This window comes from Leptosomus discolor, chromosome 3 (assembly GCF_034619465.1).
Source record: "Leptosomus discolor isolate bLepDis1 chromosome 3, bLepDis1.hap2, whole genome shotgun sequence".
Classification (NCBI taxonomy): domain Eukaryota; kingdom Metazoa; phylum Chordata; class Aves; order Leptosomiformes; family Leptosomidae; genus Leptosomus; species Leptosomus discolor.
In genome coordinates this window covers 65,848,092-65,872,053 of record NC_141393.1, presented here as the reverse complement: position 1 = coordinate 65,872,053, position 23,962 = coordinate 65,848,092, and the positions used below count along the sequence as shown (strand labels likewise).

At 40.8% G+C, this 23,962-nt stretch overlaps 1 protein-coding gene across 1 annotated transcript in view; it reads left to right on the top strand.

The window, feature by feature from the left end:
- HMCN1 (hemicentin 1) overlaps positions 1–23,962 on the top strand; it is a 223,361-nt gene that overhangs the window by 70,926 nt on the left and 128,473 nt on the right. Inside the window, exons 11-13 of the mRNA XM_086463037.1 lie at positions 9,369–9,644; positions 22,598–22,739; positions 23,160–23,287. Coding sequence (XP_086319163.1) covers positions 9,369–9,644; positions 22,598–22,739; positions 23,160–23,287 — 546 coding nt within the window. The remainder of the gene's footprint in view (positions 1–9,368; positions 9,645–22,597; positions 22,740–23,159; positions 23,288–23,962) is intronic.

Below are 23,962 nucleotides of genomic sequence, written 5' to 3'. Positions count from 1 at the left end.
AAGCAGCCAGTTTCTTCACTAGAATTCTGTGGGAAACAGTGTTGAAGGCTTTATGGTGGTTGAGGTAAACAATATCCACAGCCTTTCCCTCGTCCATCAGGCAGATCATCTTGTCATAGAAGGAGATCGGGTTTGTTAAGCAGGACCTGCCTTTCATAAACCTGTGCTGACTGGGCCTGATCACCTGGTTGTTCTGTAAATGACTTGTGATGGCACTCGGGATGATCTGCTCCATGACCTTCCCTGGCACCGAGGTCAGACTGAGGCAGGTCTGTAGTTTTCCAGATCCTCCTTTCGGCCTTTCTTGTAGATGAGTGTCACATTTGCTATTTTCCAGTCTGCTGGGACCTCCCCAGTTACCCAGGAGTTCTGGTAGATGATGGAAAAATGCTTGGTGAGCACATCCGCCAACTCTTTCAGTACTCTTGGATGTAGCCCACCCGGCCCCATAGACTTGTGTGCATCTAAGTGGTGTAGTAGCTCACTGACCATTTCCTCTTTAATTGTGAAGGCCACATTCTGGCCCCCCCCCCCATCTTCCAGCTCAAGGGGCTGGTTGTCTAGGGAACAACTAGTACTACTACTAAATACTGAGGTAAAGAAGGCATTCAGCACCTTAGCCTTTTCATCATCCGTTGTCACTGTGTTACCCTCTCTATCTACGAAAGGAGGAAGATTCTCCCTAGTCCTCCTTTTGTTGTTGATGTATTTCTAGAAACATTTTTTTATTGTCCTTAACAGTTGTAGCTAGTTCATGTCTTAATTGGGCTTTGGCTTTCCTAATTTTCTCCCTGCATAGCCTCACTACTTCTCTATAGTCCTCATGGGAGACTTGCCTCTTCTTCCAAAGGTCATAAACTCTCCTTTTGTTCTTGAGGTCATGCCAAAGGTCCCTGTTCAGGCAGGTCAGTCATCTTCCCCTCTGACTCATTTTTTGGCACATGGTGACAGCCTGCTCCTGTCCCTTTAACGCTTCCTTATTGAAGTATGTCCAGCCTTCCTGGACACCTTTACCCTTCAGGACTGCCTCTCAAGGGACTTTGTCAATCAGTCTCCTGAACAGGCCAATGCCTTTGGAAGGCCAAGATGGCAGTTTTACTGACCCCCCTCCTTACGTCCCCAAGGATTGAAAACTCTATCATTTCATGATGGCTGTGCCTTAGACTGCCTCCAACCTTTACTTCCCCCACGAGATCTTCTCTGTTCACAAGTAGCAGGTCCAGGAGGGCACCTTCCCTGCTTGGCTCCCTTTCCAGTTGTGTCAGGAGGTTATCTTCCACACACTCCAGGAACCTCCAGGACTGTTCTCTCTCTGCTGTATTGTATTTCCAGCAGATATCTGGAAAATTAAAGTCCCCCATGAGAACAAGGGGTAGCGATTATGAAACTTCTCCCAACTGCTTATAAAATATTTCATCTACCTCTTTCATCCTGGTTGAGTGGTCTGTAACAGATTCTCACCACTATATCAGCCTTGTTTGCCTTTCCTCTGATTCTCACCCATAGTGACTTGACCCTATCATCACTGTCATTAATTTGTGTGCATTCATATGTCCCCCTAATATAGAGGGCCACCCCACCACCTCTTCTTCCTCACCTAACCCTTCTGAAAAGTTGGTAGCCATTGATTGCAGTGCTTCAGTTGTGGGAGTCATCCCACCAGGTTTCCATGATGGCATCTATATGATAGTTTTCTTGCTGCAGAATGGTCTCCAACTCCTGTTTATTTCCCATGCTGCATGCATTAGTATGGATGCACTTCAGCTGAGCTAATGACCCTGCCACCCTTTTGGAAGGAGAAGCCCTAATTCCTACCTGACCCTTCTCAGCTGCTTCTATGCTTACTAACTTATCAGCAAGCCTAGGTTTTTTTGCTGCTGCATAGGTCACCCATCCCCTCCATCAACTGAGAACTCAGACTGAAAGAACACAGCAGCACACCAACCCACAAGCACTGATATGCTGCATCCAGGCTCCTCTCTGGCAAGCCTAGTTTCTTCCCCATCCCCCTTCAAAGCTAGTTTAAAGCTCTTCCTATAAGCCCTGCTAATTCTTGTCCCAGGATCCTTTTCCCCCTTTGAGACAAGTTAACCCCATCTCTTGCTAGCAGGCCAGGTGTCTTATAGACCAACCCACAGTCAAAAAGACCAAAGTTCTGCCAGTGACACCAGGCTCGAAGCCAAGAATTCGTCTGATGGCTCTTCCTGTCAAAACCCTGATCACTCCCTGCAATTGGTGGGATAGAGGAGAACGCTACTTGCACTTCCGATCCTTTAACCAGCTGACCCAGGGCCCTGAAGTCTGTCTTTGTTGCCTGTGGACTTCTTGTTTTAAGTTCATCGCTAACTACTTGAAAAATGTATAACGGGTAGTAATCCAAGGGATGAGCCAGATCACTATCTTTGCTTGCAGAATAGATATGGCCTGTAGAAGCAGAAATTGAAATCTCAGATTTCAATTGTTCTCACTTTTGTTTCAAGCTGTAGCAATTATATGTTTACTTGAACGTATGTATGTATTATCTGATAGATGAGGAATTACAAAAGTTGCATTCAAACATTTTCTGCCTTTTTTAAACAAGATTCAGTGAATTGTTGGAAATCTCATCTATTACCTTCGTTTTTTAAAAGTGAATAACTAAGATGAAGGAAGCAAAATTAAATGAGGAATAAATCAGACTAATTACAAAGATTAAATGACTAATTACAATAACTAAACAGTAGTATTTGGTTGCTGGCCCCAAAATAGCTAGCAATCATTATCTATCCCGTAGATAACTTTAAGCACTGTTTTTTTTGGTTTTTTTTTAAATTTAGTTTAAAATGTTCCTAACATCATAAAAATATAAATTTAAAGGACAACTAGTTATAAATCTGGTCATCCATTTAGTATGGATTGGTGTGCCCTATGTGTTAAAGTTTCAAAGCATAAAGCACTGATATCCCACTTACTGGGGGAGAAGGAATTTTTCTTATGTAAGTTAATGACCTGTTCAGCCTTGGGGCACTAAATTATTTTGCCCCGTTAATTATTACTAAAAGTTAGTTGTGGTAAGAGAAAATCCATCCTGAAAAGTGAATAGTGTCATCCTGGTCAAGCTTCGAAGGTACAAATTTGGAGTGGGAGGAAGGAGGAGAGTAAAGTTGATCTTCTGTAAAGGGAAATGTAAAGCTACACTGCTTGTGTACCTGTCAGTCTGACCCCTGGGACATGTGGACATTTGTCATTGCCTGCAGATTATGACGTTGAAAGTTACAATTGCAGATGAGCTAGAAATATTTCCTAAAGTAAACCAACAGGCTTTACTTCATAAAGTTAATCCTTTTACTCTGTCAGAGGAACTTAGTTTATGTAACTGTAAACCAAGATGCACCCCAAACACAAGTAGAATCATAGAATCATTAGGTTGGAATAGACCTCCAAGATCATCTAATCTAACTATTGACCTAATACCGCCATGCCCACTAAACCACACCCCAAAGTGCCACATCTACATGTTTTTTGAATGCCTCCAGGGATGGTGACTCCCCCACTTCACTGGGCAGCCTGTTCCAATGTTTGACTACTTTCAGTACAGAAATTTTTCCTAATGTCGAAAAAAACCCAACCATAAAACAAGGCATGGTCTTGAACTGCTTCAGCAGACAGGAGAGGTCTTCCGCCAGAAGATGACCTGCAGGAAAAATTAAGAAGAAAAGCTTATTTATGTTTGTGAGTAGATGGATGAAAACTCTGTCCTACTATACTATAGCAAATTTTTCACAGTTGAAATGCAGTCTGAGGAAAAGGGAAATGTAATTTCTATTTTGAAACAAAAATCTGTTCTGTACAGCCTTCTGTTTGTGTTGATCAGATATCTGTCATGCAGAAGTGTATGCTCTTGACTAAGCAAAACACTGGTGCTGAGTCAGTTAATTTACAGTGGCAGTGAGGATAGCAGAGCTCAGAACAGCAATTTGAATTCAGCTGCAGGGTTTCATATAACTGCTTCAAATCAAAGTTGTCTTGTCTTTTATCTCCTGTAGTAGCCAGTTCAGGTTAGTTAACCTGGATTATGAATCATAGAATCACAAAACAATTTAGGCTGGAGGGACCTTTGGAAGTTACCAAAGCAGAATTAAATTTCAAGCTTGATTCTGTTTCTCAGGAACTTTTCCAATCAAACTTTGGATGTCCCCAAGGATAGCATTTCACAAGTTCCGCAGGCAGCCTTCAGTGCTTAACTACCCCCACTAGGAAAATATTTTGCAGGTCTAGTCAGAATTTCCCCTGCTGCATGTTATGACCACAGACTCTCATACTTTTTTTTTTCTGTGCCCTGAGAAGTCTCTAACTCAGTATTCTCTAAAACTACCCACTCAATAGTTGAAGAGGGTACTATATAATCTCTTCACTATATCTTTTCCCCGCAACTATGCTCCTCTCACTGCAGCATGAGCAAATCCAAAGAGACCAGTGTGGTATCATTGATTCCATGCAAGGCAAAGTTTACAGCCCTCTTACACAAAGTGGTGAATTTGAGGAGAGGAACATCCTTTTAGTCACACAAAGTAATTGAGTAGACTAGAGCAGTAACATCAATATTTACCCAAGTCCTAGCTCTAGAGCACTATTTTATATTTTGGCTATGAAAATCCTTCAGGCAGATAGGGTGTTCCCATATGCTTGTTTCAAACCATGTTTTGGAGGACAAGAAGCTGTTATATTCTGCCCCAGAAATTGTGGGTGTAAAGATTCTTGGTCTGGAGGTTGCAACCGTCCTCCTCATAGAGGAAACAAAGAGAATCCTGACTTTTTTCTGGTGATACTGGTAGCACTTGAAAGTCAAGAGTGACTGTCATGGTTTAAGCCCACCGAGCCAGCAGCAAAGTACCACACAGACACTTGCTCACTCCTACCCCCTCCTTAGTGGGATGGGGAAGAGAAAGTGTAACCAAAAGGCTGAAAGGTCAAGGCAAAGGACAGAGAGGGCTCAACTCACCAGTTATGGTGACAGGCAAAAGAAACTCAACTTGAGGAAAACAACATCAATTTAACTTAAACACCACCACCACAGATAATAAGAAATACAACCCCCTCCTATCTTCCCAGGCTCAGGTCTGCTACCTCCTCCCCACCCAGAAGCACAGGGCTTACAGTCAGTCCAGCACAAGTTGTCTCTGCTGCTCCTTCTCCCCTGAGGGAGAGGGGTCCTCACAGTCCTCCCCTGCTCCAGCACAGGTCTCTTCTATAGGGTACAGTCCTCCCAGTGATGGGCTGCTCCAGCACAGGCTTCCTCAGGAGTCACAGCCTTCCTTGGGTACAGCCGCCTGTTCGGGCATGGGGTCCTCCATGGGCTGCAGACGAACATCTGAGCCACTGCTGATCTCCATGGACTGCAGCGGGTCAGCCCGCCATCTCACCAGGGGTTGCAGGGGAATGTCTGGTCTTGATGTACCTCCATCCCTTCCTTACTGACCAGGGTGTCTGCATGGTAGTTTCTCTCACATCCCCCTTATCTCACAACAAAAACTCACTAACAAAGAACTTGCCCAACAGCTTTTTCCTCTCTTAAGTAGGTTTATTAGTAGAGGCACTGGTTGGCCTGTCCTTGGCCAGAGCTGGGTCTGAATGTGAGCTGAGGGAGCTTCTAGAAGCCTCTTACAGGAGCCACCTCTGTAGCCCTGTCTATGTTTATCCTGTACCTAGGGCTAAACTATAACTGTTGCTCTGTCACCTGACAACCCCTCACCAGCTAGGAGGGTGAATCAGGAAAAGGAGAGTAGACTTGGAGGTTGAAGCAAAAACATATTTAATGAAACACTAGTGCCAACAAAGGTATACAAAGTTATACTCAGCCAAATGAATATGTAGCAGTCACAATTGACAGGAGAGCGGTCCTCATAAGCAGGGAGGAGCCAGAGGGACCTCAGTAACAGTTCCCACAGGGGCTCCCTTCGTCAGCAAACCTTCCTTTATAATGACCCTGACATTATGGTATGGGCTACACCTGTAGCTAACTCAGGTCAGCTGCTCTGGCTGACTTGAAACTGCTAATGGCCTGGCTAGTATGGCTGGCCTATGACTCTATCCCAGCCAAACCAGAACACCCCCTCACCTGCTACCAAAACCCTGCCAGACACAAACCCAGCACAGTGAGAATGCGAAAGATTCCCATATCCTCTCATTTACAGAGCTCTGAGAGATCAACTGAGTCTGACTCACTATGTAAACAGGAGCCATTTAGTTCTGTTTTGAGCCGTGCAGAGGATTAATGATGGAGATGCTTTGAAATCCTTGTGTACAAATATTTGGAAGAAAATTACTTGACATTTTTTCTTTAAGCAAAATAAACAATCTTTTCAAGTATTCTTAGTTTGCCCAGCTGACAAACAGTGTATCACAGATAATCTGTTTTGTCAGTTGCTGTGTGAAAGGTATTGGAACTGTGTCAACGTTCTCTAGTTTCAGAAAAAGCAAACACTTGAGTTTAAATTTGTCTTACTAGTATTAAATCTTTAAAATGTTAAATGGCTTGTTAGCTTGTGCAGGCACCTTAACTCAAGTGCAAGTAAAGTGCTCTGCCTTCGGCTTAGAGTTGGGCTGGGGGATTGCTATGTGTCTGCACTATTGTGGTAAGAGGCTAGTGTAGTCCAGAAGATGTTGTGCTCCACCAGACTGACATTCAAAAGATGTGGATTTTAGTCCTGTACTGGCCTTCATCTCTCTCTTTTTCTTTAAGTAACATACTTGGTGATATGCCCATGGGAAGCATTAGAAGATTTGTCTTTTCTCCCAAACAACCCAAAACCTAAAGTGCAGGGGAGAAACTCCATTCTCAGTAAGCAAGTCTAGCTTTTCTCGACTTGCCTCTGCCTGTGTTAAAATACACAGTTTTGATAATAAGGGTGACAGCTGTTAGGGACAGTGCTGATGGGGAAGCAAAGCTGCACACCCAGCATGCAGATTGCATGAGGGATTCATTGCTATGCAAAGACCTAGCCTAAAGCTTATGAACCTCACCTGAGAGCCCATTTGAGACTTAAATGAGGAGGAGTTATGTCTGGCTCTGAGCTTAGGAGTAACTTTAACCCTTAATAAATACAGACATTTTTATTCCCTATAATCATAGCTTTTCTTAGGATAAATGGGTTTTGGTGTGTTCTGATAAAGATTTGGTCTGGCTCTTACAGCTATCTTATTTCTGCTAAAGCATCACACTTGGATTATTGTTCATTGCAGATCTTTTTTTTTCAAGAACCAGTCTGGGGAGAAACATATGGAATATATGTTTTTAATGGGAATGCATGAAGTGATACATAGTGTATTTTCTTTGTCTAACATTCAAATGTTGACTCCTTTATCAGTGATATCTCAAGAAGGATCAGGATGACTGCTCCTATTTTAAGCATCTGTGGTTTCAAAGTATTCAAATTCCAGTATAAAATTATTTATTGCAGCTGCTTTCTTCCAGCAGTATGATCGAATTGTACAGATGAGTAGAGTGGAAAGCAAATAATAACCAATAGTGGAAGTTACAACATAAGCTATGTACAGATAGGAAGGAATAGATAATGAAACTAAGATTTATGTGGAAACTGTTAGGGGATGCTTCAAGTGTCTGCTGCTTAGAGCAGCTCCAGCCTAGGAATTCCTCCTGCCTGTCTGCTGGAGCTCAGCCCTGTGTGCCCAGGGACCTGAGGTTCTCTGTCTGAGACCCATGGACACTGCTGCTGCTTTCTTGTTTCCACATTTGTCAATAGTTAAGCTGAGCACGTATCACAGACACACAGAGGACACTGATATAGCCAGCTCCACAGACTGCCACAGACAAGGTGCTGTCTTCAACAGCAGCTACATGTAGGACTTGCATAAAGCATGGGACAGCCAACTCCCTTCCTCCTCCCTGACTGGTAAGGATTGAAGTTTGCTAATGAGAGCACATATACGCTGCCCTTTAGAGCCACATGCACATTTGCAGATCCCTTGAGTACTGGCGTGGCCCCTCTGTCCCCTGGATACCTGTGCCAAAATCCTGGGCCCTCTTACCCTGCTTCTTGACAGCTGTTCCAGCATGAAGTTTCCTAACAAACTGCGCCCACCCCCTCGCCTGCAAACACGTGGTTTGGGAAAGGTACAGAGTTGCCCGAGATCCATGCCTGCTGTAGTAGGTGGTATGCAGACCCCAGTCCCTCCAGCAGCTGACACCAGGGTGCCTACACCCCTGGTCTGGCTCCAGCAGCTGGCACCCAGTCCACTCACACCAGTCCCCCCAGCAGCTGGCGCTTAGCCCTTGCAGGACATACACAGAAGGGATAGGGAGGTAGGTTACACAGAGAGAGTGTTAAAAAAAGATTTAAGATAATGACAAGACAGACTGTGGTGATGAGGACTCAGTCAGACAAGAGTACTGACTGGTGGTGTTTTACATGCAACAGGCCCCTTTGATGCCCCTTTCTGCCTACTCACCCTGTTGCTCCTCTCTGGCTCACTTCTGCATATGCCTTCATCAGTTTGCATAGTATGACAGCTACCACCCTCCCTGACACTATCAGAGCCACCAGAATTGTGTCCTTACTGATTACAAAAGCCAGATTGGCCCCTGTTTGAAATGTTGCTTGTAGCTTCTTGTAGCCCGTCAATTAGCATGGCAAAGTTTGTCTCTTGTTCTCTGCTATTGTTTGTCTGTCAAATCTGTGTCTCTGTATACTGTGTTTATTACCTCCCCTCTTCCTTATCCCATTTGACAAGATGATTGATCAGATAAACTTAAGGGAACAGTTGCTCTCTCCTTCCACATTGTCATATAGAAACCATAATGGAAAGAGCTCAATAGTGATGCTTAAAGCAGTTTACTTGATTTCATTGTTGCTATTAGAAGAGCTTGCTAGTAACATGGTTTTTTGCATATACAAGCCTGGAAAAATCTAGTGCATAGATCACATTCCACCGTGTGTGGTCACACCTCAGTCAGAGACCAGACTCAGACCTGGTGGTGGTCCTGTCTCTTCCTTCTGTTCCTGTGTCACTCTGGTTGCTTGTTGGCGTTCCCCAGTGCAAGATGAGCTCAAACAACACAGTGGTACATCATCTTTTATACATGATGTGATCTTTCATCCTATGTGATAACAATAGTTTTGACCTAAATCAGGTGTGTTCTTGTGACATAAGCTCCTGTTTGGTAGCTGAGCATCATGGAATGAGAATGCTGCCCTGCGTTCTGTTTCATGGTTTCAGCAATGTGAAATGAAACTATGAAGCCAATGTTACTTTCTTTTTTTACATTATAGTATACTTGAAGTTGTTTATCAAGAATCCACAAATGAAGCAAAGGTTCACAAATCTTTTTCTCTTATGATTTTGTTCTTTATCCTGCTCTTTTTACGCAGAGCCTCCACCTGTGATTCAGGTTCCTAATAATGTCACAGTTGTCCCTGGTGAAGGAGCCATCTTGACCTGCCTAACTTTAAGCACAGTGCGTTACAATTTCACCTGGCAGAGAAACGGCAGGGATGTGAGGCTTAAGGACCCCCTGCGAATAAGGATGATGAGCAACCTGTCTTTAGAGGTGAAGTCTGTAAAGCTCACAGATGCTGGCAAGTACAACTGCATCGCTTCTAATGAGGGTGGATCTACCACAGCATCAGTCTTCCTTACAGTGCAAGGTAACAAGAAAACTGCATGTTAAACTTCGTCATGGTTTATGTTTTATTTATCTTGTAAGCTGTCTGTCTTAGTAACTTTTGTATTTTGTTTATGCCTGTTGATAAAACCGCTTGGAGCCTGAAAGAACGTTATGTAGTTCTTCCCTGTTTTAAAGTGGCCGTGGGAGCAGCTAAATAGCACCAGTGCTTGTTTTGTGAGACTGCCTTGTGCTGTGTGTCTCTGAGCTGTTGTTTGATCCTCCTCCTGTAACTGCCAATTTAACTGCTGTACAAGTGAATGGAGCCTGAAGTAGTTTTGTTGTTAGTATCTCCTAAAGAGTAGAGCACAGAAATAGCTACACATGCACACACCACTCCCCAGCCTCTACTTTGAGAAGATTTTCAGGCTGGTTATGTGAATTACTTTCTTTTTCAGTGAAACTATAACTATAGTTATACATGTGTAACTAAATTGGTAAAAGTTTCTGTGTTCATCTGGATTATTTTGTATGTCTTTGTAACAGAATAGTACTTCGAAGTTTTTCTATGTATTATGTTTTTGTATCTGTTTTATAATGCCAAGCTAAGAACTAATCATGATTTTTTGAAGGCAAGGACTTTAAAAATGTCAAAACTGAAAAAGACAACATGGATGAGGCTAAACAAGGTCTAGATCTGTCCTGTTGTTTCATACCAGGAATGAATTAAAAAAAATAATGTATAAATGCAGTAATTTGTTCTGGTGCTAATCCTTTTAAAATTTGAAAGTAGTGCAGATTTCTCTCTGTTTGCCTTGATCATGTGAAATTTTGAACTTTTGGTTCATAGCTGCCCATCTGTGTGTAAGAAGAGACAGAACTCAAAATGTTTCAGTAAGAAAACTGTTCTGTCTTCTTGTAGGTGACTCCAACAGGATTTCTGCTTGCTGATGGTACTGGGTCGTATTCCGTGCACAGTGGGTAGCTTTGTTAACTTTGCTGCTCTAATTCTGCTACTTTGTTAACTGATGGAAAACGTAGAATTATGGAAAAAAGAAAAATTCAAAGGAATTGCATAGCTTAAGATTCTCAAAAACAGAGAAAGGTGAAAAATGTTACATTTACTAATGGGATGTAGTTTTTCTTATAGGAAGAGCATACTGGTTTACCAAGGTGGAATAAGTAGGTGTGCAATTAATTATTTAGTACCTGTTAGAACATACAGCAGAACGAAGTGTTTCTCCATTGATCTGTTTGAATTACCCATAGATGGCTACAGCAAAGTTGTAACTGTTAAATTTTTATCAAGGCTGAGGGAGAAAAAGCTGTGAAAAAAACCTCAACTCCCATATGTTTGGAAAACTTAATTTTAAATTCTACAGGATTTTTCCATCAAGACACTCATTCAAGCATTTCAAAGACAGCAAGAAAAGTGCCCCCCTCCCTCGTTCATCTCTTCCTGGGATTTCGATTTTACACCCTAATGTCGGTAGACCAGATGAGAGCTTTAACACAATGACAAAGTTACTTGTGGCAGTTTTTTATAGTAAAACTAAAGAAATTTACTGCTGTCACAGCAGAATATTGAGTCTCAAATCACTTTCTATGTAGAATTAGTGTATCAAATAGTTGGATTTATGTTTTGGCTGGTACTGGTGTTAGTAACAGCTTTAAAACATATCTGAGAAAACCCTCTTGGACAGTTTAGACAGGCTTAGTTGAGAGTCTGAGTTGTGTTTTCTTTTATTTCTGATGAAAGATGCTTTTAGAACAGAATAAATATGTAGGAAATGCTAAGCTGCAGCTGAATTTAAACTTCTGCAGTAGTGTCTGCCACTTTTTGTTTGGAAAATGTAATCTACTGCCAACCCTTCAGATGGCTGTATGCAGAAGCTGAATGGTATCAGGATGGTTGTGTGCTCTATCATTTGTGGTTGTTTTAGTTCACTTGGACAAAATAATTTCTGTCACATTTCTGGAGGTACTCTGGTGTGTGATTGTGTCATCTACAACCCATAGTGCTTAACAGGATCTAGAATAGTATTCAAAAGAACAGTTTATATTTGGCAGCAAAAGGGTAAAGGGTGGCTATGTGTAAGAAGCAAAAGCTTTATAGGGTTGTTGTCATGAACATTCTGAAGAAGGAAATTTGAAGTCTTGTTAATGGATTGAGATGGTTCATGCTTTGCGTAGTTGCAAGTAATTCAGAATGTCAAATTAAATTCATATTGCAGCCCTTTATTATTGTTGGGACAGTTCCATATAGATCTCTGAATTTTGGATTGTAAGAGAATAAACACTGCTTTGATCCCCATTTTCTTTCTGGAGTGGGAGTTAAGGCAGGGAACAAATGTTTGTAGCTCTAAATATAACTTGGCATCTGCTTTACATGCTTAAATGGATTGTAGTAAACTGTAGTTTTGAAAGCTTTCGGTTTGATGCTGCTGTTTCTGAAAGTGAGCATTCATCTGAGTTTTGTGCCAGCAGCTGTACAAATACAGACTGAAAACTTGAGTGAGAGTTGACTTTTCCCCCCAGTTGCGTGTTCTTTGTTAAGAACAACATACCATACTAAGTCATTAATTGTCCCACGCTAACACTGAGCACGGCTAGATGAAGATCCCGTTTAAGACTTGTGCCTGGTTGTGGAGTGGCAGTATATTGCTTAGAGTAGTCTGAACGGTCACTGAATGCAGTTTTATAAATTTAAAGGAGTATAAGCTCTTGAGCCTTCTAGAATTGTATTGATGGTTATTGAGTGCTGTGACTAAGTTTTAAAGTACGTGCTCATCTTTGGACTTTGTTAAATGGTGACTACGTAGTGTGAATTGCTCAAGTCCTCCTGACAGATTGGTCTGATGTGGAAACATTTGTAAGAGCACTCACTACTTTTTCAGATGCTTCATATAATTCATCAGAAGCCTGCAGGAGCATATTGCGTCTGTGTGACACTAGAGATTGGCCAGGTGTGTAAAACATTGATGATCCTATGAACTTTTCAAGGATATAATTCTCACTGATGAGGAAAATTTTAGAAGCATGTAAACTTTTTCTTTCTGGTTTGTTAGTCTTGTAGGCAAAATGTGAGTTTGTTATATAGATATTTATCAGTTTGAATTAACATGGTGTGTTTTGGTAGCTTGATGTTTTCATACACATAAGTGATACTGATTTTTGGAGGGAAATGTGAGGAACTTATGTTTTGGGGTTTTTGGTTTTTTTTTTTTTAAAATTGAAACAGTGTGGATGTGGTAGTTTTTATATTTCATTCCCTCTCCAAGAATTTCAAATACACAATTAAAACTCAGATCCCTGAAATTTGGGTGATCCTAAATTTTATTTTATGGTAGTTTTGGTTTTCTGGTGTGAGCAAGAGTAGACAATGAAGCACTTCTTTTAATGGTTGCAACTGCTTTTTTGCCTCTACAACACAGCTGTATAGTATATAGAAACTATTATGGCTTTTACTTGTGTTTTGTTGGTCATTATTAGAGATGTTTGAGTTTAGTAATCTCAGCACATGATGAATTCTAGCAGCAGATTAACAAGAAGTGAGGCAACACTGCACTTTTGTCTTACCGGGAGCCATCTAATGTAATCAAGTGCCAGCTGCTGTGCGTTGAGCTTACTGATGAGCAGCATGCAGGTCAGCATACCATTCAGATGTGTTTCTTTATCTGAATGTACAGATAAAATAAAATCATACGTCCTGTAGTGACCGTTCCGTCCATAGCATGGTGGGTTTCCTTTACCTGCTTGTTTGCTCAACATTCAAAAATGTTTAAATGCCTGTCTGGTATCACCATCACAGCTTAAAGGCATTTTTTAGCATCTGCTTGCAAGTAGCACTTTTAAATAATTCAGAGTGATCTGTGCTAGCAGCTAAGTGCTAGAAGCACCTAAGCCGCACCTGCAAGAAATAAGTATGCAGATTATGTGTTTTGCCTGCCCAGATAAGAAATAAAGTGTATGTTTTACTTTGGACATTGAAGAATTGTCATTGCTGTAGTAAGTCTGCTAAGTGATCTTTTGTCAAGACAAGAGTGCTGTCCTACCGTATGAACAGTCAAGTACATTAGATGTGCAGCGGGGGAATGCGGGACCTATTATCCTGACAAGATACAAGTGTGCTGTCTACTGCAAGGAACTGATGTGGACACGTACCAATCAACTAATAGCTTGAAGTCCTGGTTGAAAACAAATTGCCCAGGAGACAATGTATGTGACTTGACTCAACTAAAGCAATGGTAATACTCAGGTACGTCCCAGACAAGGAGCAGAAACCAGAACTGAATGAACACAATAGGACTTTCAGCTTGAATGTAGTTACATCTGGAATAATTCCAGGAAAGAGACTACCTAGATGGACAAAAGGTAAATTACCTCCTTGACATAACCCAGTGCATTGTTCCCTAAACTTCCTCTGCTCTTTCCTCTGAAAAGAGACAATACAGAAATAAACGTTTTATCTTTGAGATCTCTGTATAACTGATCATAAGTGAATATCATTCACTTACATACATGGATACACACTGTAATAATGGGCAAGGAGAAATTTATTATACTCTACTAAGCTCTTTAAACATAAAGAAAGGGCATAGAATTGGAGTGTTACTGTCTTACTTGCTATTTCAAATTTAGAAATTTTATTAAATGCATTGTTTCTGTCCTAAAGAATGAAAAGCAGTTTAGTGCCTTCTGTACCTCTTTCTAGGCTTGCTATTTGTAACTGTCCGAGATGATGAGTTGATACTTTTTTCCAGGCTGCATATTTTAAAGTTACTACCTCAAATCTGTTATCACTGTGATACTTCCACCCCTGTTAGAGCAGGAAGTAAAACAGTTGAACTACCAGCAGTGTTCTTTGATGCAAAAGTCCTTTTGAAAGAAAGAGAGCTCAATCAGTGTGTATCCTAGGTGCTAATTATCATTCACAGCAGGCTCATGATAGTCATTAAGCTGTTTTTCAGAAACTAGCCTCTTGCACAGGAAATGCAGGTTAGCAGAAGGGTCAGGAATTGCCTGAACAGCCTCTCTGAAGTTCTCTGCCACTCAGGAAAATTAATGACTGTCCCCAAGTTCATCTGTCATCTCCACACAGCTGCTGTCCATAAGAGGTTCTTTTCCATTTGGTGAAAGGGAACTGATGGGGATGAAATTATTGGTGTTATTAGTCCACTCACTCTTATGTCTTCATTTCACGAGTGGCCTGAGTTTATTGTTTGGGAGGTTTCTTTTGATAATATTCCCTGGGTGAGATCCTCTACAGATAAGTACAAAAGCAGGACAAACAATCCATCTCTCATCCAGCTAGAAATATCTTTACATTTTCTGTGTCTTTTAAATAATTTGTCACAAATTCAACTAAATAAGTGATGATCAAGCTTTTGTAATTTTTTATGGTATTCAGATTATGCATTGTAGGAAGAGTTCTTACTCCAAAGAATTTAAGTCCTAACTTGATGAAAGGTAAAAAATAAGGGTTTTAAACAGGAAATTTGTGTCATGCATCTCAATTTTTGTCATTTGATTTCTTGCTCTTGTTCATTATTTTCTTGCTGCTTTCTCACAGGAGATGTAGGCCTTTAGAAGGGTTTCTAAGAGCAGCTTTGGAAACTAGCTTCTTGCAGGATATTTGGTCTCTATTACTGCAACAGTTAATAAAAAGCACAAGGAAATCATTAATTAAATGATTAAGTATTGTACTTGTAGCTATAAGAAAGGTGTTGGATTGACGACCCTTCCAGGAGGGCTGTGTGCAGTCCTTGGTAACACATAAGAACATAAACAAGTTCAATTTACATTTCAATAAAGTGAGGTGTCTCTCTATCACGTGAAGATGGGGACACATCCCCTGAGAAGAACACACGAAGTTCCAGAGGCTGAAGTTCCCTATTTCACTTGCTGTAAAATACTGTTTTTCCAAGATGATGTTTCTTTATCTGCAGCATGTCAGCACTGCTCTGCTGGAGCAGGAAGCCTGACTTTCTAATTTTCATTTATAAAGCTGTTCACCAACAACTCAGGTTTTTCCTGAGTTTACCAACTTCTAGGGCTGCATACAAACCTGGGATGACAGGGACATGAGGAGGAAGAAACCTACCTCCTGTCCTCCTGCAGGTCTTTCTCCAGCAGGGAGTTCATTGCAAAGGGCAGGTATGTGGTATATATGGTGTCAGACGCTTTCTTTATGGCCTCTTGTTCACAGCTGGTGAATTTATCGTGCGCTTAATTTTTTCTCATAGAGTCTGCGTGCGGTCAGAGAATGCCAGGTTACAAGGAAGTACCAGGGAAAGACTCTTTGACTGTAGTGCATATCTGCATGTCTTTTGGGAAGTAGTTCTTTTGGCTACAGAGAGAAAGTGGGTAGTCCTTGCCCTGTTGTCTTTCACAGCACACTTTCTTAGTGCTGGGTGGATGCTGCATGCTATATATATCACAGCAGATCAACTTGTTCTATCCTACGGTAGCGAAGGGTGCTGTTGGCGTTGGTGAAATTGCAGCCTGTGCATACTCCCTGGCTGAACAACAAGAAGATCCTGATAATGCTCCCTCCCCGCCCCCCACAATCTGTAGATGTTAAGTTTATGCTTGGAAGCTTTGTGGAGAGTCTCACAGAACCAACCATGAATGCTACTGCTGTGTATCTTTTACCTGAGCTAATGCATAAGCAGTTATGGAACCAGATGTTTCTGTGGTTTGTTGTGCAGTGTCACCTTTGCAGAGTGCCAGGGCAAGGGATGATGGAGGACAGCCCACCCTGTGCTTCTGCAATGTCGAGGGTGGATTGGGAAGGAGATCAGTGGGAACTTGGCAGCTAAGTGAAATGCCTGGCAAGTGAATGAAGCAAGATAATAATGTCCAAAGACAGTATTCTTTTTTAATTACGTTTGCTTGGTTGATGCCAAAATTACGGATGAATGTGACTGGCTGATTAATGCTGAAGGCAACTTTTTGTTTATTCCTATGGAGTGTTTTGATCTTTATTTATGCTGTAAAAAATCTGTTCTCAGCTTGTGATTCAAACAGGAGCCTTTGTCAATTTTTCTGTTTATGTGCAATTTTTCTTCTACACTTCTTTCATTTGGCTTTTGAACAGAAGTGTAAGATGGAATTGAATATTAATTCCAGTGCATATTGCTAAAACACGATTTAAACTTAATAGAAATCAGATGAACAGGGAGGATTCTTTTTGTGAATGTAGTGGCAGGTTACGTGTATTTGTGTTGCTGTTTCGTAACATAGGCTATAATGTGAATTCTGTGCCTGATCTGACATCAAAGTGGAAATGTATGCTCTGGGAGGAACTCTTCATAACCCCAGTCTTCTGTCTCACTTACTAACATATGTTAATAGCTATCATAATAGCAGAGTTGGATATCCCCCCCCCCCCCCCCCCCCCCCCCGTCTTCCCAGTATGCACTCTTGACACTAACATAAGATAAGGTTTTTAGGCAGTTTGAGATCAAAGCCATTCACTTTCATTTATATATTTCCCCACGGAAGAACTAAGGCATGTCCATAAAATTCACAGTAACACAAGAATTTGTAAACATCACTGTGGTCATGTAGGACTTCGGTCTGAAGAGAATTATTTTTTCACACCAACACACAGTTCCTGTGTTACTAAAAGCAGGGCTTTGTGATAAGCGTCTGCTCTTGCAGTACCTTGGTAGTTAGAAGCCTATGTAGGTCAGTTCGGACCCTTTTAATTGATGCTAACAAGAATGGGTTGTAACTATAGAGAACTGCTAGTGAACAGAATGGACACAGGGATGGGGCTCCACCTGTTTTCTGCCAGTGTGTATGCAGGAGGGTCTGGATGTTTACTGTAAGATCTTAAGGAAGTGAAATTTTATCAAAAATCAAACCCGTGTAAAAATTTGCAACAAACGTGTACAAACTGCTGCAATGGTTACATTCTTACATGGTGAGGTTTTTTACTTAGACACATTTAAATAGTTGTTCTTAGTTAACCTTATTAATACATTACGCATCAGATGAATAGTTTGAATCACTCAGTTTTCCAAAAAAGCTCATAGTGTAGAAGGCAAGAAAGAATCTCGAAGGTGCTGTGCAAAAATATTGATGCTTTACAAGTAATGGTTCAGTCAAATAATCGTCTGCAGGGTGACTTTTGGGGAAAAGCTTCTTTTAAAGAAAGAAAAAAAAGCATGCAAAAAGTAGTGAAAGAACATTGGCACTACGTCTGTTTCTTACTAATAAAGGGTGACAAGGATTTTTATGATGTATGAAATAAAAATTTCCTATTTGCTGTCACTTTTTCATGCTAAGTTTAACTGCTTCAAATGGTTTTAACAAACATTAGGGCCAAGGATTGTTACAAGTGGAAATGCTTCAGCCCCTGAAATCTTCACATTAACTTTCTTTCCCTTCAGAAGCTTTACACACGATCTATGTTGTTTAAAAGGTTTTATTCTACAGCCTTGAATGAGTTTGGCACTGTAACGAGCTTGTGCTTCTCCTGCCCATGTAAACCTTCCCCTCTATGATACAAAGGACAAAACAAAAGAAATCAAATTGACATGTCATACAAGAAAGTCTGGTCTGTGCACCTGCCTGGTTTCTGGCCTTTTGAGCAAGAAAACAAGGTGATTAGTTAGTGGCAAATGTGGCCTCTGATACTCAAGCTACCAGCTAGAATGATAACTGCGTATATTGACTTTTTTTCAGTTCATTTAATTGGTTATATGTTAAATACAAATATTTCTTCCACTTCCTCCTTCTCACCTGATAATATCATTGTGTGAAAATAACTGCATGGACAACGGTGTGTTGCCAAAGCATGATGTGTAATTGCCATCTGAGACAAACAGTCTCCTAATATCAACATGAGAGGAGACCTTCCTGAAGATCAGAGCATGCAGACTATCTCCCAGTATCTCTTCTCAGGTTTTAAAACAAAATAAAAATAGCTGAGAAAGCTGTGCGCATCATGAATTACTTGGGGACAGCTCTGTAACTTGCATCCATTTCTTGCCTCTCCCTGCCCCCTTGTATCTGGATTTAATTCTACTACTTCTGGAACCATGGCTTTCCCTTCCGCTGGTGCCTTTCCTCTGCAAGCTCAGAGGTTTCAGAGCCGTAATGAAAAACAAGAGGGACTTTTCAGGACTTTGCAGCTTTTTATTAAATCTACTCTACAAGTGAAAAACTATGGGGACTTGGGGGAGGTTAGTGGACATAAATTTAAGAAAGGAGATAAGGCATTTGTCCTGGTGCAGATATGCATCTGTGTTTACAATTTTGCCACTGTGTGCAAATTAGTTGCTGTTTATTATTTAATTTATTCCATCTCTTTGGCAGTAAAGCTGTGTGGTTCTGCATACACTTTTACTTGCACATCTCGGAATCCTTTACAAGCTCACACGTCTAGTTAATGACTGAAAATAGTCTCATCAAGTCCTGGCAATAATAGTTCTACTCCCTAGAGCACCAGGTGCCATACTACATCAAAGACCTTTCATCAAAACAGCAATTACATTTCTTTTTGAAAGAATGCGCATAATAGGGGGATGCAGATAAGTTTGCATGAAACACTAACAGATGTGAATTATTCATGAAACTCAAACACACAACATAGTGCAAATATTTTAAAGGAAACTATACTAAAAAGGTCAAATCAAAGTTATGTTCATGACTTGTACACTGATGTTCTATTTAAAAATTGAGGTTTTCCTTGGGAACCCTGCTGTCCTCTTCAGTAAGGTGCATTACAGGACAAATCATTCTATAGTAACCGTGATTGTGGCAGACAATAAAATATCTCATATCCATGGAACAGTTAGGTACTCCTCTGTCTTGCAGCTGTAATGTATTGTAATTAGACCGTATTCTCAAGCAAAGTTGGACCTGCAGAGGCACAGACATCTTGTTAAACTCAGCAGTGTGACTTAATTGATAACATCTATAGAGTTGCCAACCTGTAGTTCCCAAACCTATGCTACTTCTGATAAACTTATGTGTAAATGGTGAAGAGATCTCCTGCAGTTCTTATCTGTGCTCTTAATTTGATGTTTGAGCATTTGAAAACCATTTAATTTCTCATTATCTCATTTTCTGTAAGTCATTAATCCCCTCTCATTAAGTGTGCTGGGGTTGTGGGGAGGAAGATTGTTTTCTAAGTTCTGTGATTTAATGCCATTTGATTAAAAACCTGCTGACTAAAACCCACAGTGTTTCTGCCCTGCAAGTAGGAAGAACCTGCCTCACTTTTGTCCTAGAAGCAGCACAGTCTTCTGCAGGGAGATTCTTCTTTCAAGCCAGAGACACTGTGGTTTTAGCTAGCAGCTTTTTAAGAAATGCTTTGAACACAGAACTTAGAAAGTAATCTTTCTTCCCACCATGATAATGAAAAGAGCATGGTATTCCTTCTATGATGGTATGACTAGCTGGGTGGATGAGGGGAGAGCAGTGGATGTTGTCTACTTCGACTTCAGCAAGGCTTTTGACACTGTCTCCCATGACATCTTCATAGGTAAGCTTAGGAAGTGTGGGACAGACCAGTGGACAGTGAGGTGGGTTGAGAACTGGCTGCATGGCAGAGCTCAGAGGATTGTGATTAGTGGTGCTGAGTTTAGTTGGAGGCCTGTAACTAGCAGTGTCCCCCAGGGGTCAGTACTGGATCCAGTCTTATTCAATATATTTATCAACGACCTGGATGAAGGGACAGAGCGTACCCTCGGCAAGTTTGCTGACGATACTAAACTGGGAGGAGTGGCTGACACACCAGAAGGCTGTGCTGCCGTTCAGCGAAACTTGGACAGGCTGGAGAGTTGGGCAGAGAGGAACCTAATGAGGTTCATTAAGGGCAAGTGTAGGGTCCTGTACCTGGGCAGGAACAACCCCTTGCACCAGTACAGGTTGGGGGTCGACCTGCTGGAGAGCAGCTCTGCAGAGAAGGACCTGGAAGTCTTGGTGGACAGTGAGTTACCCAGGAGCCAGCAATGTGCCCTTGTGGCCAGGAAGGTCAATGGTGTCCTGGGATGTGTTAAGAAGAGTGTGGCAGCAGGTCAAGGGAGGACGTCCTTCCTCTCTACTCTGCCCTGGTGAGGCTGCAGTTGGAGTACTGTGTCCAGTTCTGGGCACAGGGACAAGGAACTACTGTAGAGAATCCAGCATAGGGCTACAAAGATGATGAGGGGACTGGAGCATCTCTCTTATGAGGAAGAGCTGAGAGACCTGGGGCTTTTTAGCCTGGAGAAGACAGAGGGGCCCTTATCAACACTTAGAAATATCTAAAGAGGACGGGGCCAGACTTTTTTCAGTGATGCCCAGCAACAGGACAGGAGGCAATGGACATAGACTGGATCACAGGGAGTTCCATCTGAACATGAGGAAAAACTTCTTTACTATAGAGGTGACAGAGCACTGGAACAGGCTGCCCACAGATGTGGAGTCTCCTTCTCTGGAGATATTTAAAACCCGCCTGGACCCAATCCTGTGTGACCTGCTCTAGGAGAACCTGGTTTAGCAGGGGGATTGGACTAAATGATCTCCAGAGGTCCCTTCCAACCCCTACCATTCTCTGATTCTGTATTAATTCTTCCAGAAGGGCGTTTGTAGTAGCACTCTTGAGTTGTTTATGTTTGCACTATGACAGACTGAACTAGAAGGAATATGTTGTTCACCTGGAAGTTGCATAGCATCACACCTTCATCTTGTTCTTGATGGATTGTGCCACACATATATGGCTCTTAGACACATTTTTCCTTAGCAGCCAGAAAAAAATGTCAAATGTCACCTGAGTCTATACGATGGTGTAATTCTCACTGAAGCTAATAAAAAGAGCTATGCAGAGTAGCCCTAGATTCAAGGTACCTCTGTGTTATATGTATTTAACCTCTTTTAATCTTCCAAAAGGGAATGTTAGGTGTAGGCTTTTCATTTTATGGTATCTAGTAAAAAGGTCAGAGGAATAAACGTTAATAGCGTGTGATTAGCAAAAGACAAAGCTGCTAAGATGAAGATTGATGCTACTGATCTAATAGCCAGTTTCATGCCGTAACTGAGATGAAGTAGCAGCAGTTATTATTACAAGTTGTTACTTTGTCATCTGTTAAGTGGAGTGGATCCTTTTCTTGCCACTGTATGCAAAACTAAATCATATGTAGCACAGAAGACAATGTCAGTTGCCACAGTGAATTGTTTTGGTGGTCATTTTTTACTGAGGAAATCTGCCTAAGGATCTAAGTGAATGAGTTCTATGAAGTCCACCGATCACTTTTCTGGTGAAAATGCAGCTGAAATCCATAACATTCGTTGGCATTGTTAGCATTGCAGATTCAATTGTCTTCAACATGATTTTCCTGTTAATTTTGTTCTCTGTGTGTGCACATATATTGTGACTTTGATTTTTACCACTCAGGTTATGTTCTTACCATTGGCCTGCCTGAAGATTTGTGGTCATTGGTTTAGTTTTCAGGAGTCTGCACAAATTTGTCTCATACTTGTCAAAGTTAGCTCTGTTGCTGCTTTGTTTTTTAAGCATGCATAAAAAATTCTAAGTTAATTATTACATAATTATTACATTCAAGTTGAATCCACATGAAACCACTAATGTTCCTATAGTTTCTATTCAGAATGATGAACTTGCACATCAGCCTGATTTTGTCACGTTGATGAATCATGTTGGTGAATTTTGCTTGTTTCTGGAAGCTTTTTGTCAGAATTGGTGTCCACATTTGGAAGCTCCAAATTGTGCATATCAGAACAAAGAAAACTGTGTAGGCATGTGAATTAATTTGGTCTTGTACCCTGAATCCTGACTTACTAACTTTCATAAAGGTAAGCATGTTTTATGCTGAGGAATTGGTAGACTGTGCTAGAGGAAGTGAGGAAACAGAGTGTGCTCTGACCTTTCTTAGGATTGTTTTTTGACTATAGAGCTGTCTGAAAGTGGGAATAAAGTGGTTATTATAATCTGTGTTTTCTAAACAGAAATTTTAAATTGTTATTTTTGATTTCTTTTACTAGAACCACCTAGGGTCGTCATTTCACCTAAGAATCAGACTTTTAAAGAAGGCTCTGAAGTGTCTATCAGATGTTCTGCAACAGGTTATCCAAAGCCAACAGTAGTATGGACACACAACGATATGTTTATTATTGGTTCAAGCAGGTAGGGGTTATAGTTCTCTATTTATTTTTATTTTTGTCCTATGTGAGAAAGAGGTTTTGAAGAATGCCAAGATATTCTGACTATTTCTTCCACAGGAGTCTGTGAGTTTTGGAAATACCTCGGTCTTCATTTTTATAACTCTTTAATTTCAGTTTCCTCATTTCTAAAACAGAAATACTTTAGTTCTCTTTTGCAGAAGGCTTTTTACAAGATTTATTTGAACACTTTTCACAAAATGCATTTGTGTTCTTTGGTAGATATAATAATACTAATACTGTTGTTTATCATGAGAAAAAAACAGCAATACTTGTTTATAAACTGTCTGGTCACACTGCTGCTGTTGCTGCTTCAAGTGTGGATGTAACAGTTACTCTCTTTGCTTTACCTAATCATTTTGGTTGGTCCCCTGTGTGTTCCCAGGTATAGATTGACCCCAGAAGGCACCTTAATCATAAGAAAGGCAATTCCAAAAGATGCAGGAATTTATGGTTGCTTGGCAAGTAACTCAGCTGGGACGGAGCAACAGACATCCACCCTTACATACATCGGTAGGTGAAAGAAACAATGTAGTGAAATTAAAAAAAAGATGAACTAATACATCATCAGGGAGGAACTGTTAAAATTAGTAGAAGCATGCAGAACATACTGATAGAAATTTCAAAAAACTCAGATGAGATGTTGAACAGCTCACAAATGTCCCTTTTATTTTCTGTTAAAATCTGAGTAGTATTGTTAGGTGATATTTGGGGCTTAATATTTCTTCTTACACTGTTTTTAAAAAGAAAAACCACCGTAACATTGGGTATTAAAGTGGGGTAGGCTTGCAAACCCGAGAAGGTCTTTGGAAAAGCAATCATGTTTCTGTAAATTCCTGTAGCATGCTTAGCACTCCAAAGTCCTAATCCAAATTGTGTCCTCTAAACACTATGTTAATATATTAATAGTAGAGTACTAAAATGCTTGATGACCAACATCTGGCTGGAGAGGGAGTCTGACTCTTAATCTTTTTTACTTTCTACATGATGGAACTTTTATGATTCTATTCTTAAATTCCCTGTGTATGCTACATATGATTCAGGTGCTTTGGACCAGACTTTACTTTTTCATGCTTCCTAGTGTTTATCTGTCCCTTTTCATGATTTTTAAGCCTGCTTGACTTTTAATGCAAATATTCTTCCATACAACAAGATAAAATTAAAGTCTTTAATAATGGTTTATGTCTT